At 38.2% G+C, this 17,813-nt stretch overlaps 1 protein-coding gene across 1 annotated transcript in view; it reads right to left on the bottom strand.

The window, feature by feature from the left end:
* CNTN5 (contactin 5) overlaps nucleotides 1-17,813 on the bottom strand; it is a 1,527,443-nt gene that overhangs the window by 16,501 nt on the left and 1,493,129 nt on the right. Inside the window, exons 22-23 of the mRNA XM_065944251.1 lie at nucleotides 5,675-5,861; nucleotides 5,118-5,230 (exon numbers count right to left, since the gene is read on the bottom strand). Of these exons, the coding sequence (XP_065800323.1) occupies nucleotides 5,118-5,230; nucleotides 5,675-5,861 (300 nt within the window). The remainder of the gene's footprint in view (nucleotides 1-5,117; nucleotides 5,231-5,674; nucleotides 5,862-17,813) is intronic.

Below are 17,813 nucleotides of genomic sequence, written 5' to 3'. Positions count from 1 at the left end.
TTTTTTCTTTCTCTTAACACATTTGAAAGATACTTTCCATATCATTGTGTATTTCTCTGGTAATATTTTGTCCTTATGTATGTTGCTGACGACCCAATCTCTGGAATCAGAGAAGTAAGATCCATGCTTTCTTAGAAAATGGACTGATCTAACCCCAAACTCTTGCTGTTTCATCTTATTATTTTATGTTATTTTTGTGATTTATTTATTTATTTTTGGCTGCACTGGTCTTTGTTGCTGCACGTGGGCTTTCTCTAGTTGCAGTGAGCAGGGGCTACTCTCTAGCTGCTACGCATGGGCTCTAGATCACGCAGGCTGGAGTAGTTGTGATGAACGGGTTTAGCTGCTCAACAGCATGTAGAATTCTTTCAGACCAAGAATTGAACTGATGTCTCCTGCATTGACAGACATTTCCCACCCACTGGACCACCAGGGGAGTCCATGGTTTAAATTTTAAGAATAAATTGCACCTAGTATATACTACCTTAACTATGAAAAAGAAGAGTTCAGTGTATCCTTTATGGATCACGTCTACAGATGAAACCCATTTCCCCCCATATTTATCACTTATCAATCATTTTCACAATCTTGAAATTTCTAGATGAGGGTTTCTCCTTAATTCATCCACCTTAAACTAGGCTTGACTCCTACTCCTAGTTTCCAGGCTTAAATTTACATGCCATGTGTATTTCTAGTGATCCCTAAGCAAAGTAATTGGCCAAGATAAAAAGTGAAAATAAATTTACCTTCCTTTTGATATTGTAATTAATTGTGGAAGTTCTCTCTTACTTTGATTAGCAGGAAGTCCTCTACCACAAAATTTCCAAGAATTCTAATAGGTGAACTCAGTCTGAGTTCAGTCTGAATGGGTCCGAATCTTTACAATCCCATGGACTGAAGCCCACTAGGCTCCTCTGTCCGTGGAGTTTTCCAGGCAAGAATACTGGAGTGGGTAGCCATTCCCTCCTTCAGAGGATCTTCCCAACCCAGGCAATGAACCCAGTTCTCCTGCATTGCAGGCAGACTCTTTACTGCCTGAGCCACCAGGGGAGACTCTTATTGGGTCAAGCCTACCTCAAATTAACTCATGGAAAGAGAAATGATTAGTGAGTTGACACGTCCCTAGTTTTGTTAATCTATTGCGACTGCTATACACTACTATGTTTAAGAAGAGGGCTCACTATTACACTGGTGCCACTTTCCGTCTGGTAGTAGTTTTCTGGGGATGAAGTGGGAATCAAATGGCAACCCACTCCAGGATTCTTGCCTATGAAATCCCATTGACAGAGGTGCCTGGTGGGCTATATCCCTGGGGTTGCAAAGAGTCAGATGCGACTGACACAGATAACAGCTGATTTTCGATATTATATCAGTTTTATATGTGCAATATAGAGATTCAATATTTTGGCTTCTTGGCTGGTGGCTCAGATGGTAAAGAATCTACCTGTAATGCAGGAGACTGAGATTTGATCTCTGGGTTGAGAAAGTCCCCTGGAGAAAGGAATGATGACCCATTCCATTATTCTTGCCTGTAGAATTCCATTCCTGGTGGGCTGTAATCCATGGATTCGTAAAGTGTCAGACAGGACTGAGCAACTAACACTTCACCTCAGCGGGAATCAAATATTCTCCCTCTGAGTATCACACTGTCCACTCCATATTTGTGTGAACCTCCCTCCAGACGGTATGGGTGTTTTAACCGCATGTAGATCCTTGCCTAGGCTGCTCTTGTATAGTTCTTTTCTAAGCCATGCTCTGAAAAGGAAGATTCAATCTTGTGTTACCTAGGTTCCATCTCTTCAGTTTATACTCATGGCTACTGTTTCATGTAGCTTATATTCACATTCCTGTTCCATTATCCCTATGTCAATAGGAGCTTTCACGCCTAGTCACCTGCCCTGTGAAAACTAGACCTTTGTAGGGGAACCCAGTCTCTATCTCAGTCATCAGTTTGAAGTTCCCTTCCCTCAAGGGGCCCTTTGCATCATTCCTGCCAGTAGCTCTTTCACTGGGGATTAGCCCATCCATCAGAAAGTCTAATAAGGTAGATTCCATTTGTTAGCAGCAAACTCCTTTTTTAGAACTAGACTTTCCCTCTCGGGGACACAAGGAGGTGAAACCATTTCAAGGAATAAAACAAACAAAACAAAAAAAAAAAACAAAACAAACAAACAAAAAAAACCTCTGTCAATGTGTGCCTACTTGGCACTATTTCTATAACTAAGATGGAGAACAGTAGAGATTCTTCTCCCAGCAACAAGGGATTCCAAGGGGTTTGTGCTGTTTTCATTGAGATAGAACTGGCAGGCAACTTTTAAAGATCAATTTCTTCTGTTAAAATATTAAGAATTTCTACCTACTGGGTAGAATTCCTCCAATAATAATAAAAAAAAAATGATAGTTACTTTTTTTAGTGAGCACTTCCTAGATGCTAAACATTTTACACAAATCATCTTATTTAATCCTTAAGACAATCCTCTATATTGCTATCTTTGCATTTTAAAAATATCAATTTCTTTATTTTTTATTTGGCCACATCAGATCTTAGTTGCAGTACACAGGATCTTCCTGCAGGATCTTTTCATCACAGCAGACAGACTCAATTTGCTGCTCTTGGGCTTGGTAGTTGCTGCAGTCTTAGCTGTTCCATAGTAGGTGGGATCTTAGTTTTCTGACTCAGGATTACACCCACCACCCCTTCATTGCAAGGTGGATTCTTAACCGTTGGATCACCAGGGAAATCCCTTATCTTTTTTTTTTTTTTTTTTTTTTTTTTTAAGTTAAAATTGAGAGGGTAACAGGCAGGAAGGTCAGGGGTCTCCAAATGGAGGAAAGAGGCTGCAAGTGCCAGACATTTTTATCTCTCTTAAGAGGCAGGAGGAAAAAAACGAGCGATGTTTTTTTTCTTCTCCATACAAATTTAAAAGGAGGTTTTTCTTAAAATGCTGTGTTGCCATGACACCTGGTTTCACCTGAAGCTAACTACTCTCAAAACTTGAGTTAACCAATACATTTCTTTTTCTTATGGAAATGTTGTCTTAAGCTATGTTAATGTACCCCAGACTCTGTCTTCAAGTTGGTTCCACCAAAGGGCCTAATTTACTTACTCAGGTATTGTTCCCCTAATCTATGTAAACGAAACTATTTGTGTGGTAATCTGCCCTTCTACAAGATTCAAGTCGATCGTTTTATGGCCAGGGGTGAATTATCTGGCACCATTCTAAATTTTAAGACATTCCTTTCTTTTCATTAACAGACTGTGAGTGACTATATAACACACAGCTAAAGACTAGGAGGGGGTACTCTTTTGCCCCCTTCTGATGCCTATGTCAGAAGCTTCCTCTATCTCCTTTATACTTTAATAAAACTTTATCACACAAAAGCTCTGAGTGATCCAGCCTCATCTCTGGCCCCAGGTTGAATTAGTCTCCTCCAGAGGCCAAGAATCCCAGCGTCTTATCGTTCAGCAACAGCCTTTCAAAATGAAGCTCAGTTTAAGCAACTAGTTCAAAGTTACAGGACTGGGATTTAAACTGGTATCTATTTGACTTAAGGGTTGGTTATCTTTCCCCACTCCACACAACACTTGGGAAGGCCATGCATAAAATATCTCTAGCTGGGTCAAAATTAATGTTTTCATCCTCCTTAGAAGCATTGAGTGTAAAGAGATGAGTAAGACAGAGGCTTTGCCTTCAGTCATGTACAGTCTGGTGGGGAGACAGTGTCACGTAAGGAGGATGATCAATGGTGTGATAGAAGGGACAAACGTGAGCAAGGAGGAGGGTCATCTCACCAGGAGCCCTATGCCCAGCTTCACATTTTCTTCAGGTTGTGTGGTACTTTTTTTCTTCCCTGAGAGGTGCCCAAAGTCAAATGACTCTTTCAGGCAGTCATATGCTTTCATCTACCATCTATTTTCCTCTCCAGTTCAAGAGACTGCTTGCCACAGTTTTAAAGAGATCAGATTTTTTCTTGGTGACCTATTGCCATTTCTGACCATACTGTTACCCTTAATCATTGAAAGGTCTACTTGCCTTAGACTACAAGGTGTGAAGATGAGGGGAAGGGTGCAGAAAGAAGACTAGGGAAGGATACAGAGAGAATGGCTCACTTGTTCTCCCCCAAAGATGAAATTCAATGTCCCTGAGGATTAGGACAGATTTGAGAGCATGTTTAATGTGAGGGTGTTTATGATCCATAATAATTCTAGTCTATAAGAAGTACTACAGTTTGTACCTTAGCATATTCTTCTTGGGTTATTATTTAACTTAAAAACATATCTCATTTATAACTATTTAAGTTTTTAGCTTCAGAATTTTAGCCCTTTGTACACCAAATACTGTTTTACCACCTCAGATAATTGAACAGCCACCTAAATAATGCTTTTCAGTCTAAAGATAATCATTGAACTATTTAAAAGTTAAAAATGTTTTAAATAATAACCATTAATGATTCTGTATGAGTTTAGGAAATAGAATCTGATATTATGGAAGAAGAATTTGAAGTTCAGCCAATTCAATATCTAGACCACATATTTTTTAAAATCAGAGACAAAGTTGTTTTTCAAAACAAACTGTCTGAACATTTTTATATTTGCAGATCTCTTGCTGGCACATAGCAGGATGACTTATGTGAAATGTTGCCTCTATTTTGGAGCCAGCTGTCTCTCTCCATGGTCTCTCTCATATCCCCTGTGCTGACCCTAGCATTTTTTTCTTCTTGTGTTTCTTTGCTAATGGAAAGTCTTTCTACTCAAACTAAGTAGTCCAGTCTTTTCCATCTGCCAGGACAGTTTGTCTTTGGAGAGAGAATGCCAAGACTCTCTGTCAAAGTTGTGCTTGTCCTGACACTGCATCGTGGAGCCGTCTTCACCCTGTGCTCAAATTGCTGCTGTCTTTTCTACCCAATCGCTTCCTATGACTTGTGTAGCTGAAACTGATTTTGATTGCCTTAACTTCCCCACTGCATGAAGGCTGTTTCTAGAACATAGGTAGAACAATGATTGAGAGCGAAAAAATGGCTATGTTATAGGTCTTTTTATGCCTTTTTAATTGCACATCCTCACAATAGCAATTTTCGAGATGTGTGTCTATCTAAGAGAGTGAACACACACTGACCTTGTAGCCCATGACTTCAGACTCGTTGGCTAATGGTCTGACAGGGTCCCAGTCCAGAGAAAGCTGAGAACCCTGTTGCTCCCACCTGAGATTGTTAGGTGCTTGACTGGGGGCTGCAAAATGAAAAGCAAAAGTGAGTGCAAGAGATATGTTAAATACCTTTATTTACTTAAATTCTTGTGAGTATTTCAGTCTTGTCTTGTGTTCAGTAGTTGGCTGGCACCATAGGCTTCCTTCCAGCGAGAATCAGATAAGGAGGGTTTTGCTCCAGGAGTGTCATTTTAATAGCTACTCTGCTGAGCTTTTGAACCCAAATCCTTTTATCTCCCTTCTGTGTCAAAAATCGCTTAGCCTTGTTTCACAGGAAGATAACCTTTATCTACTGTGAATGCAAAATTTTCTGAGCTAGTTTTAGAATTCAGATCTAAGCATTGAAACGAGACTAGGAGTCAAAACTCCTGTTCAACTCAGTTTATTATGTACCTCACGTGGCTTTCAGAAATGTTAAAAGATGTTTCCCTTTTGTCTGAGACAAACACAGAGCCCCGGTCACTTACGGGATTTCTTGGTGGCTGCACTCACTTCACTGCTGGGTGGCCCATATCCGGCTCCATTATAAGCCCTCACTGTGAAGTGATATAGCGTATTTCCTTCTAATCCTGTCAGGATGATGGATGACTCGTTCCCCCTCGTTTTGACGGTTTCTGCTGCATCTTCTTGTTCCATGTCTTTCCGATAACCAATCTGTCAACAAATTATCACATGACAGATTAATTTTAGTTTCCCCTGTTGAACTTTTCTTTTTACCTGTTGGGTGTTTCTCAACACAGAATACTAACCACTATACAATCATGGCTGGTTGGATGTTTCTCAAACCCACCTCTGGGAAATCGTTGCTGTATCATCCAACTAATAGGTTCCACTAATGAGGCCAAATCAGTCTTAACTGCTGCCTGATTTGCATCTGTGTAAACTATAGCACCTTAACAGTACTCAGCAAAGCAGCAAAAGGTGCTACCTTGTAGCCTGGTAGCATGAAGGGCCATTCATGAAGTTGAAATAATTCCTTTCTCATACGTCATTGGGACCATTTCCCATTTCAAAGCCATCTAGCTTTTAATGAATTATTTAAGAAAGATACATGAGGAATATTTCCTCCTTGGCCCCACACAGAGGTGAATCACATAGCTGGATGAGTTTAAAAAAGAAGAGGTGAGAGAACATTCATGATAATTTGGAATGGTCTAAATACATAAAAATAACATTACTAGGATAGGGGAGGGTGGCAGAAGGGAATAACTCTTTGTCAAAACACACTTTGTGCATTGAGATGATCTTTCCTGGTTATATGCTCTTGGTGGCTGGTCTCATACCAAACTTGATCCCTTTATGGCATTTAATAATTATCTGTGTGTATATAATGCTTAACCCTGTTCATAAATTAGAACTTAATTATGCATGAAGGCACCACAGGGTAGTTTTTCCCCCTACTTCTTTACCTTGGTAAAAATGAAGAATAACAGTTCTTTTTCCAGTTAATTCCTGTGGTGAAAGAAGTGTATTTCTGCAACCATTTCATCACCCTCAAGTTCTTTGTCTACAGGCTAGAAAGTGAAACATCACATTTGCAGATTCTAGTACAAAATTTAGGCAGTGAGGACTCTGTGTGAAACTTGATGTATTCTGGAGTATACCCAGGACACCCACTTCCTTGGGTCCATTGGAAGGTACTGGAGGCCACTGTCTCCCAGGAGAGAAAAGGACTGGAGTCACTTCCCATCCCTCTTCCAGCCTAGATGCTGGCTGAAGGCAGAGGGAGTAAAACATATCCAGAGAAGGAAGAAAGTTAGAAATTATAACTGCAGCTTTATGACATGAAGACTACAACAGCCATATTTTCTTCTTTTTACTGTTTCATATCTAAAAATTAAATAACCTGGGTCCCTTCCTTTCTTGTGAAAGGGTGTTACGAGTAGGTAACTTTCTATTGTAGTTTGTTAGAGGAGACGGACAAGTTGACTAAAGGAAGTTTCTTGGTTCTCCATTTTAAGGAGATGGTGAGTACATTTTCATTTGTTTAAGAGATATTTGCACAATGTCAGTTTGGGACAGTTCCACTGCCAACTGTTACTTTTAGGAAACTGTTGAATGGGGAGAAGGATGTGTATGGATGTTGAGTAATGAAAGGGATATAAGAGCTTAGTTTTCAACATCCATTTCACCCTCATTTTAGTGTGTCTTCCTGGACTGAAGAGATGAAAAGATAAACACTGTATTTCCAAGACTCCCTTGCAGTTAGGGCTCTGAATATATTTTAGGTATAGCCAGTCAGATGCATATGCCTGGTATTTGAAAGTAAAAGTGAGATAGAGATCAAAGAGATATAGGTCGAACTTCCACCAACTCTGGTGTTTGTTTGTTTGTTTGTTTTTGGTTTGTTTTTTGCCTACAAGTATAGTAACAGACAGTGGAAACAGTGTCAGACTTTATTTTTTGGGGCTCCAAAATCACTGCAGATGGTGATTGCAGTCATGAAATTAAAACACGCTTGCTCCTTGGAAGGAAAGTTATGACCAACCTAGACAGCATATTAAAAAGCAGAGACATTACTTTGCCAACAAAGGTCTGTCTAGTCAAGGCTATGGTTTTATCCCGTGGTCATGTATGGATGTGAGAGTTGGACTGTGAAGAAAGCTGAACACTGAAAAATTGATGTTTTTGAACTGTGGTATTGGAGAAGACTCTTGAGAGTCCCTTGGACTGCAAGGAGATCCAACCAGTCCATCCTCAAGGAGATCAGTCCTGGGTGTTCATTGGAAGGACAGACGCTGTAGCTGAAACTCCAGTACTTTGGCCACCTCAAGTGAAGAGTTGACTCATTGGAAAAGACCCTGATGCTGGGAGGGATTGGGGGCAGGAGAAGGGGACGACAGAGGATGAGATGGCTGGATGGCATCACCGACTCGATGGACAAGAGTTTGAGTAAACTCCGGGAGTTGGTGATGGACAGGGAGGCCTGGCGTGCTGCAATTCATGGGGTCGCAAAGAGTCAGACACGACTGAGCGACTGAACTGAACTGAACTGATAGTAACAGAGACATTATTTTTCCTTTCCCCTTCACTGTCTGGCTGTGGTAGCAAAACTGAATGGCTCATTGTCTAACCATCAGCTTTATGGGAGGTTAAGAAGCCACGTGCACGAAAACCATTTCGTTGGTGCAAATTATAGTAACATGGTGGAGTTCTGGAACTGGTAGGAACAGCAGAGGCTTCCAGAGCACAACGTCTTCTTGAATGTGGAGCTGTCTTGTTCACAATGACTTCTAAACAAACCACAGCAGTGGAGTGTGGGACTAGGGCTGGAGACTTCCTGCTTTTAGTGGACATCAGTGTCTTCCTCTATGTCATGGTCCATCGACTAGCTTTAGCGGTCATTTTTGAAAGATCACGGAGTCTGTTAATTTAATTCAATAATTTTGTAACAATTTAATACTTATAATAAAACACTTCCTATTTAAGCGAGAGTAATTTAATTCTTTGCAATTAAAAACTGTTTGACACACCTGCGCAGCTCTTGGGGGAAAAAAGTGTATATAGTTAATAAGGGACTTCCCAGTGGCTCAGTGGTAAGCAATCCACCTGTAAGGCAGGAGACACAGGTTTGAGCCCTGGGTTGGGAAGATCCCCTGGAGGATGGCTTGGCAACCTACTCCAGTACTCTTGCCTGAAGAATCCCAAGGAGTGAGGAGCATGGCAGGCTACAGTCCATAGGGTCGCAAAGAGTCAGACACGACTCAAGCAGCTAACCACATACTCACATAGTTAATAAGATAATCATAATCAAATTCCTGTTTCTCATCCTTGTCTCTTCACAGATTTGAACTGGCATACAGCTGAATGAATGAACTTCAGAAATTTGTTTGATTAAGCTGAAATGCTCTAACCCTGCCTTTTGTATTATGTTTGCCCCATTGTTCGTAATTCCAAGAGCTAACTTATCTTGTTTGATTTTCAGCATACTTTTAACTGAAGAAATCTAAGCTATTTTCAAATTACACAATTGAATGACATGTTGTTGGATGAAAAAATGTGTATCTTTCTCCTTCCCAATGATTTCTCTGATTTTCAGGTCTCTGTTTCAAGTTTCTTTAACTGGATAGATTATTTTAAGTTAGTTAAATATATATATTTGAGAGAGTTTAGTGTGATTAAATTCAACAGATTACAGATTTCGATACAAACACAGATTCCAATACAAATTCTGGACTTCTAAATATTGAATGTTTAATTTGCTGATGAATCACCATGAAATTCAACATCCCAAGTAAAAGATAATATGTTTCTAAGTAACCGATTGCGAAAAAATACAAATTCTAGCTGTACCAGATAAAACCTGTCATAAATCTAAAATTTTTAAAAAAGCGTTATTTCTCTTTCTGGAATTTTGAAAAAAAAAAAAGAGCTGGAAGAGTTAGTTATTACGTTTACAGAGAAATATTAATTTTATTTCCTACATTTTTGATGAAGGAGAGGGTAAATCAGAAAAGCAGAAAACATATGGAGTTTAATATCATGCTTATCTAGTGATTCTTAACTTGGAATTGAGGTAATATAGTATTCATAAGTCACACTATACCTTTTAAAGTTGAAACTTCCTCTTTATTCAATTTATTTCTCCATGATTCAATTCTATCCTGATGATAAATTTCATCAACCTATACATTTTGAACTCTCTATGAGATCACTTGAAATGAAGTTTAAAACATTTTAAAAGACATAAATATCTGAAACTAGAAGCACAGATAACCTATTTTATCACTCTCACACAATTGGGGTTTTCAAGTGTGTGCTTTTATTACATTATTTTATTATATCCTTCTAGTATTTTTACTACATATAGCTAACAAATCATGTACTTATAGTCACATATGAATATTTTCCCATTTTTATAGTAATAATTATCATATCCCTTGTGTACCAAATATAATTTAACCATTGTTCTTTTGTGGAACATTTGGGTAGCTTCCAGATTTGTTCTCTTACTTAAAATGTTGACATGAGTATGTTCATTGTTCATGTATATTGTTTTCCACATACTGGAGTAATTCCCCAGAACAGAATCCCAGACAGGAGATTATAGGATCCAAAATTATTGAAGTTTTTATACTTTTGAAACAAAAGTGCTACACTGGTTTTCAAATAGTTTGTACTAATTTTCATTTCCAACCATAGTGTATAAATCTGAGAGATACACTGTACTGTTGCCAGCTCTACACATATCATGGTTGTGGAGTCAGAGTCCTAAATTTTAATCATATTTTTGAAATCTATAAGCTTCATATAATGGGACAAGTTACTTAACCACTGAATCTCTATATCGTTATTTATAAAGCAACTAAAATACTACTTACTTCAGTTTTATGAATTGTTTTCAGATAGCTCCCTTATTTTCATCCAACTACTTAAACTATTTTGTTTTTTGGTGGTTTAATATTTCTGATTTTTGTAACTTGTGGGTCTATTTCCTTTTGTTTTTGCTATTCTTCACATTGTTTTAATTTTTGATTTCATTCATCAGAATTATATTTACTTATGTGTAATATAAATAGTGGCAGGCAGGAAGCATGAATTCTGAGTGAGCCAATAGTTTTAAGACTGTAGATTTGAACTTAAATCTGCAGGATGCTTTTCTTAGTAGATAACCCATTTTTTCCAAAATTGATTCTCCAGGATAATGATAATTTTAACTATGCAGATAACATATCATATTCAATTATCTGATATGATGATTCTAAGATATTCATGTCATATACAATCTGGTTTCCTTCCATGATGTTACAGGATTTAAATCTACCACTGCTGCTGTATGCAGTCAAAGGTTACTGGACGAGACACAAGACTTCCCCCTATTTCCCAGTCTTTATTCAGTCACATTTACAACCATTGAAGGTTTCTTCCTATCTGATTTTTGTTACCTGTTAGTTTTTAAAAGCATAATTCTTACCTCCTGTATTCCCTTGTTTATAATTTAAATTGCACACAATGGTCACTGCTCATTCAATAGTGTACTTCCTGAATTTAATAAACACAGCTCTATTATCTGATGTTATTTAATGTTGCAAAAGTTTTTGCACCATTGCAAGTAATTTATTCTCTAGTAAAGTTAGATTTTTTAAAAATAATAATCAAAATGCATAGTGAAATGTAAATATTTTACCATACTTTGAGTTTTTCAAAACTATTAAATTATTCATTCAAAAGTTTTTTTGAATATGCATTATTTACCAAGCACTGTGCCTGCAGGCAACTGGGGATTAATGGTGAGCTCAAAAAGACATTGCATAGGCAGAACACAGAGGAATTTTGGGACTTTGAAACTATTATAGTAGATACATGTCATACTTTTGTTGGAAGACTTAAAATGTACATCAACAGTGAATCCTAATTTATTTGTTTCCTATTGAAGTATAGTTGACTTATAATGTTGTATCAATTACTACTGTATAGCAAAGTGATTCAGTTATATACATTCTTTTTTATGTTCTTTACCATTATGGTTTATCATAGGATATTGACTATGGCTCGCTGTGCTACACAGTAAGGCATTCTTATTTATCCATTCTATGTTTAAAAGCTTATATCTGCTAATCCCACCTCCCACTGTATCCATTCCCTAACCGCCTTCCCCTTGGCAACCACCAGTTTGATATCTGTTTTTGATTCTGATTTTGTTTCGTAAATAGGTTCATTTGTGTCATATTTTAGATTACACATATAAGTTATATCATATGGTATTTGTCCTCTTTCTGCCTTACTTCACTTGGTATGATAATCTCCAGGTCCATCCATGTTGCTGCAAAGAGTGAACGCTAATTTAAACACTGGATTTTGACTGGTAATGATGTGTCACTGTAGGCTCATTGACTGCAACAAATGTTATTCTCTGGGGGGGGGATGTTGATCATGGAGGAGTTAAGGTTAAGTGTGTGAAGACAGTGGGTACGTGGGAACCCTTTTTTCCTGCTCAATTTTGCTGTGGATTCTAAAAGTTTCTTAACTGGAAAAAAACAAAAGCAGTAGCCAAGATGAAAAACCACACAAATGTACAATTGTGGTTCAGCCAAGCTGCATATTGCTGGAGATCTACAGTGTGGACTAGGACTCAGTGGAGGGAGGCTGGTCAGAGAAAGCATCAGTAGTGAAGGCAGAGGAGGAGTAGGTGCAAACGTGGAGAGGTGAGTGGAGAATGTGTGAACTTGAAAAAACCTTCACTTAGGCTAACGTGAAGGCTGAGGGTGCGTGTAGCTCCCTTTGATTCTAAAGGCAAAGGACAGAGCCTAATTTTATCACTGGCTGGGTTAAACAGTTTGGAGCAATGCCAACACATTGAAGGATCTTAAGCAGGGGTGAGCGTGACATGTACATGTGATATCAAATTTTTGTTTTGAAAAGATACATGCAGCAGTCAAACATTTTTTGCTTTGTTTTTTTCAGCATGTAAATTAGGTCACTCCTTTGTCCAAAACTCTCCATATTGCACTTAGAGTAACTTGCAGACTGCTCACCACAGCTTACCCGACATGATTGCTGTATACTTCTCCAACCTCATCTTATATCTCACATTACTTTGTTCATCACCTTCCAGCAAAACAGCCTCAAACATTGAGTTACATTCTTGATTTACAGCCTTTGAACTTCTAGTGCCTTTTTTACCCATAAGCTCTTCTTACATTCTTTCTCTAAATTGCCATCTCATTTTCATCCAAGTTTTGGCTAAACTGTGAAGCTTCCCTTGGTCACTTTCTTAAAGAAACTTTCCCTCCCTTAGTCACTCTATTTTATATTACTCTGAGTTTTATTATGATTATTATTATCACTTATAATTATCACTAAATGAAAGGAAAAGGAAAGTGAAGTCGCTCAGTCATGTCTGGCTCCTTGTGACCCGTGGACTGTAGCCTACCAGACTCCTCCATCCATGAGATTTTCTAGGCAAGAGTACTGGAGTGGGTAGCCTTTCCATTCTCCAGCAGATCTTCCCAATCCAGGGATTGAACCCAGGTGTCCCACATTGTAGGCAGATGCTTTACCGTCTGAGCTGCCGGAGATGCCTATATGAATTACTATATGAAACTATCCTAATTTATCTATTTAATTGCTTGCTTCATATTGGCATTGAGGAGCACTGTATGATTTATCTTAGTGAATAAATGGTTGCAATATAAAGACAGCTTGGGAAGGGGCTGAAGTAGAAACAGGAGAGCAGTTAGGAGGTGATGCCTGAGTCTGGTAAGAAATGGGGATGGCCTGGATTAGCGCGATAGCTATGGACATGGGGATGAGTATGCAGTAGAGAGATCTTTAGAAGATAAAGCCAACAGACTTTGGTGACGGACTAGTTATAGGTGTGACAAGAAACTCTGTGGGCATTCTCTACTTTAAGGTAGGGATATTTTTCAGTTACTTTGTTTTTGGATTGCTGTTTACTTTGGATTTTTATTGTTGCTATTGTCACTGATTTTGTTCCATCTATTCTGTCTTCTTGGCAGATATCTAGTTGGTTTATGGGCCAAAGCCTTTTGTTCTTTACATCTGCCTTCTTCTCTCTTACCTTATAGTAAAATTTCCTTATTCATGTACTTTGCATTCTGAGTTTACTTCTCAAGCTTGTACTCCAAAGCTCTGGCCTAAATAATTAGCAATATCAAATTTGCATTTGATTGTACCTAATGAATATTTAATTTTAATTACTTAGGTTTTTATTTTATTGCACTCTCATAATAATCAGCATTACCCTTTTAATATTTTGATAGAAGAAATATTTTCTTTTCTCTCATTGTTATCTAGAAACTTATGTTTAAAGATTATCTTCTTATTTACAAGAAAATCTCTTATGGGAAAGGAATTCATTCTGAGCCTTATCATTTCTTTTCTTATTCCAAAGATTTTTCTCCTATCATTTCTTTCCCCTTTAAAAAGTATTTCTTCTGTTTAATGATTCTAGGATTTAACCTGTTTTTAATGGTGCTCTACAAAGGAATAGAAGTTCTATTTGCACGGGGATATATCCATCTCTAGACTGTGTATCCAAGCCCAGTGGCTGATGCTGTGAGACAGAGGCCAAACTTTGTGCTGATACAAGCCTCTACTCATATTCTCCACACAACACAAAAAAATTTTCAGAAGCTTGAGATAAGAGACAAAGCTTCCTGTTCGTGACTACAGTTTTTTCATTGAAGAAAAAGATAAAGGAGAAGGAGGCTAGAGGCTATTTTGTTGCTTGCTTGAACCTAGAAAATGGAATTTTGAAGATGGGTCATTGCACGAAGATGAAAGGAAAGAAAACCTTAGAAAATTGTACTAAAAATCTTGCTTCATACTCCTCATTATGATTGCAAAAAAGATTCTCTCTTTTCTCATGGTTTCATGGTTACTTTAAGGGAAATAAGAAAAGGTGATTTTACATGTTTCCATTCAATTCACTGCCATTCCTAAATTAAAAAATTGTGACTAAACTGACAGAAAGCAGATACTTCCTTACCACCCTGTTTTCTCTACTGATTCTTCACCTTCAGACACACTTTAAACACTATAATCTTTTCCCGAGTAATGCTTAAGTCCCTTTTATGTACTTCTTATGTAACACCTAAGCTCAGCCATGTATTTCTATTGAGTTTCAGAAATTCCCTGATAGCTCAGTTGGTAAAACATCTGCCTGCAATGCTGGACACCCCAGTTCAATCCCTGGGTTGGGAAGATCCCCTGGAGAAGGAAATGGCAACCCACTCCAGTATTCTTGCCTGGAGAATCCCATGGACAGAGGCGCCCGACAGGCTACAGTCCATGGGTCGCAAGAGTCGGACACCACTGAGGGACTAAGCATGCACACCAGCGTCCTTGGGCTTCCTTTGTGGCTCAGCTGGAAAAGAATCTGCCTGCAGTACGGGAGACCTGTGTTGGGGAGATCCCTCGAAGAAGGCAAAGGCTACCCACTCCAGTATTTTGGCCTGGAGAATTCCAGGGTCGCAAAGAGTTGGACATGACTGAACGACTTTGTTTCTATTGAGTTTCAGAAATTCTATACATGGGGAGCACATTTCCCATGAATAATGAATTTGTTTCCGTCAGAAAAGTCTCTGCTTGTGTCTATTTAGTTGATCTCCAGTTTCCTAATCTCCCGAGCTTAGCACCAGGTATAGTTATTAAATTGGCTATTCACAATCAGTTCTCTGAGATACACCGGCAGTCAGCATTATTAGATTGCATGCAAAATTAGCTGCTTTGTGCCCAGAGGTAATTTTACTATAAAGGATACAATTTAATGAATCAAATAAGATAAATAAACAATGCGTAGTTAGGATTTTTAATATTTATGAGACAGTTCAGCAGTGATTAGAGGCTCTACGGCGAGGAAGTATGAAATGCAGCAGGAACATAAGGATGGATATAATTTACTAAATAAATTGTATTTATTTTTTCTATAAGGTGTCACTGCTATCTAAAAATTACACTTAAAAACTGGTTTCAAATATAATTGAATTTGTTCTTAACATCTGTAGTTCAGTGTAGGTCTTTTACAAATGTTAGTTCCATTCCCTTCTTCATTTTAATCTACTCAAGTGTTCTAAAATACAATATATTAAACAAGACATTAGGGGAGTATTTTTTAAAATAACTAAGGTCTTTAAATGTTTTGTCTGATGAGGGGTAGACATAATAGTCCGTTAATAGATACTAGTTAAATGAAAAAATAAAAGTTACAGTATGAAAGTTAATATAGGTAGAACTGTATTAACTTTTTTTTAAAAAAAGTATTATGTACTCAAGCATATTATATGGTTAACCACATATAAGGTGCTAGAAATGCAGTTTTGGAAATGTATAGTTTTAAATGCATATATTAGAAAAGGCAAAAACCCAAAAAATCAGTGATAAAATCATCGTACAGAGTTTGAAAAACAGTACATTTTAAGCCCAAATAAACTAGAAAGAAGGGTATAATAGAGATGAATTGAGAAACAAAATATTGGAATAGAGCCAAAGTTGGTCTTTGAAAAGACCAAAAAATTTGTAAATCTCCTTTGATCAGATGTCATCAGAATAGAGAGGGAGGAGAGGATATCACCAAATTATTGAAAGAAAATAATACTACTGATCTCGGAGATATTAAAAAGACAATGCTAGAAAGTGGAAATGCTTTGTAAAGTGGAAATTCAAATCCTGCCCTAGGTGAGAATTTTAAAAGTCTTGGCAAGCATCCAAAAGCAGACAGAATTTGAAGGAGAGTTTACTCTTGACAAGTTACAACTGTGACAGGTAACTTTGTGAATGTTTTGCTTGAGAATATGACCATAGTGCCAGGAGTTTACAGCTTTACCGGCTGGAGTAGCAAATGGTAGAGTTTAGTGCAAGAAAAAGCAGTTTGAAACATAAGAAGGAAATTCAAAAAGTAAGAGAATGACAGAAATTGTAAGACCCCAACCCAAGTATAAACTCTTCATATTTTTGGCTAAATGATAAACAATTCTTGCCTGGGGATAAATACTGTGGCATCTGATAAAAATGTAAGCAGTGACCAAGAGAAATCTACTTTTAAAAGAGCTGCACTGGGTGGGATTTTTGAGCTTGCTGCATTTTAACTGAGTGTATTCTCTAATCTGCATGACTTCAGGATGCAGAAAAATGACAGTTCTTTAAAGCTTGTGTTTAGAGACTTATTGGGCCTTTCCTGATAGCTCAGCTAGTAAAGAATCTGCCAGAAATGCACGAGACCTGGGTTTGATCCTGGGCCGGGAAGATCCCCTGGAGAGGGAAAGGCTACCTATTTCAGTATTTTGGCCTGGAGAATCCCATGGACATACAGTCCATGGGGTCACAGAAAGTCAGACACGACTGAGCGACTTTCACTTACTTATAAACTTATTATGAAATACTTTGGATGAAAATGATATGATGACAGACATATTCTTCAAAATAATACTATGATTGTTTTTGTTGTTTAGTCACTAAGTCATGTCTGATTCTTTCGCAACCCCTTGAACTGTAGCTTGCCAAGTTCCTATGTCCATGGGATTTTCCAGACAAAAATACTGGGGTGGGTTGCCATTTCCTTCTCCAGGGGATCTTCCCAACCCAGGGATCAAAGCCCTGTGTCCTGCATTGGCAGGTGAATTCTTTACTATTGAACCACCCAGGGAAGCCCTAGGATTGATTAAAAGTGAAAATGATAGTTGCTCAGTCATGTCCAACTCTTTGCGACCCCAAAGACTGTAGCCCACCAGGTTTCTCTGTCCATGGAATTCTCCAGGCAAGAATACTGGAGTGGATTGCCATTCCCTTCTCCAGGGGATCTTCCTGACTCAGGGATGGAGTCTTGGTTTCCTACATTGGAAGGCAGATTCTTTACCTGCACTTTATATACAGCTTCTCATGGGCTCCCCTGGTTGCTCAGACAGTAAAGAATCTGCCTGCAATTCAGAAGACATGGGTTCAATCCCTGGGTGAAGGAGATCCCCTGGAGAAGGAAATGGTAACACACTCCAGTATTCTTGCCTGGAGAACTCCACGGACAGAGAAGCCTGTTAGGCTACAGTCCATGGAGCTTTAAAGAGTCAGACATGACTAAGCAACCAACACACACAGACACACATATATTAAACAGGTTATTCATTATTAAGCCCAATTATTCATTAATTC

Source organism: Muntiacus reevesi, chromosome 9, assembly GCF_963930625.1.
Source record: "Muntiacus reevesi chromosome 9, mMunRee1.1, whole genome shotgun sequence".
Classification (NCBI taxonomy): domain Eukaryota; kingdom Metazoa; phylum Chordata; class Mammalia; order Artiodactyla; family Cervidae; genus Muntiacus; species Muntiacus reevesi.
This window is presented reverse-complemented; position numbering and strand designations above follow the sequence as displayed.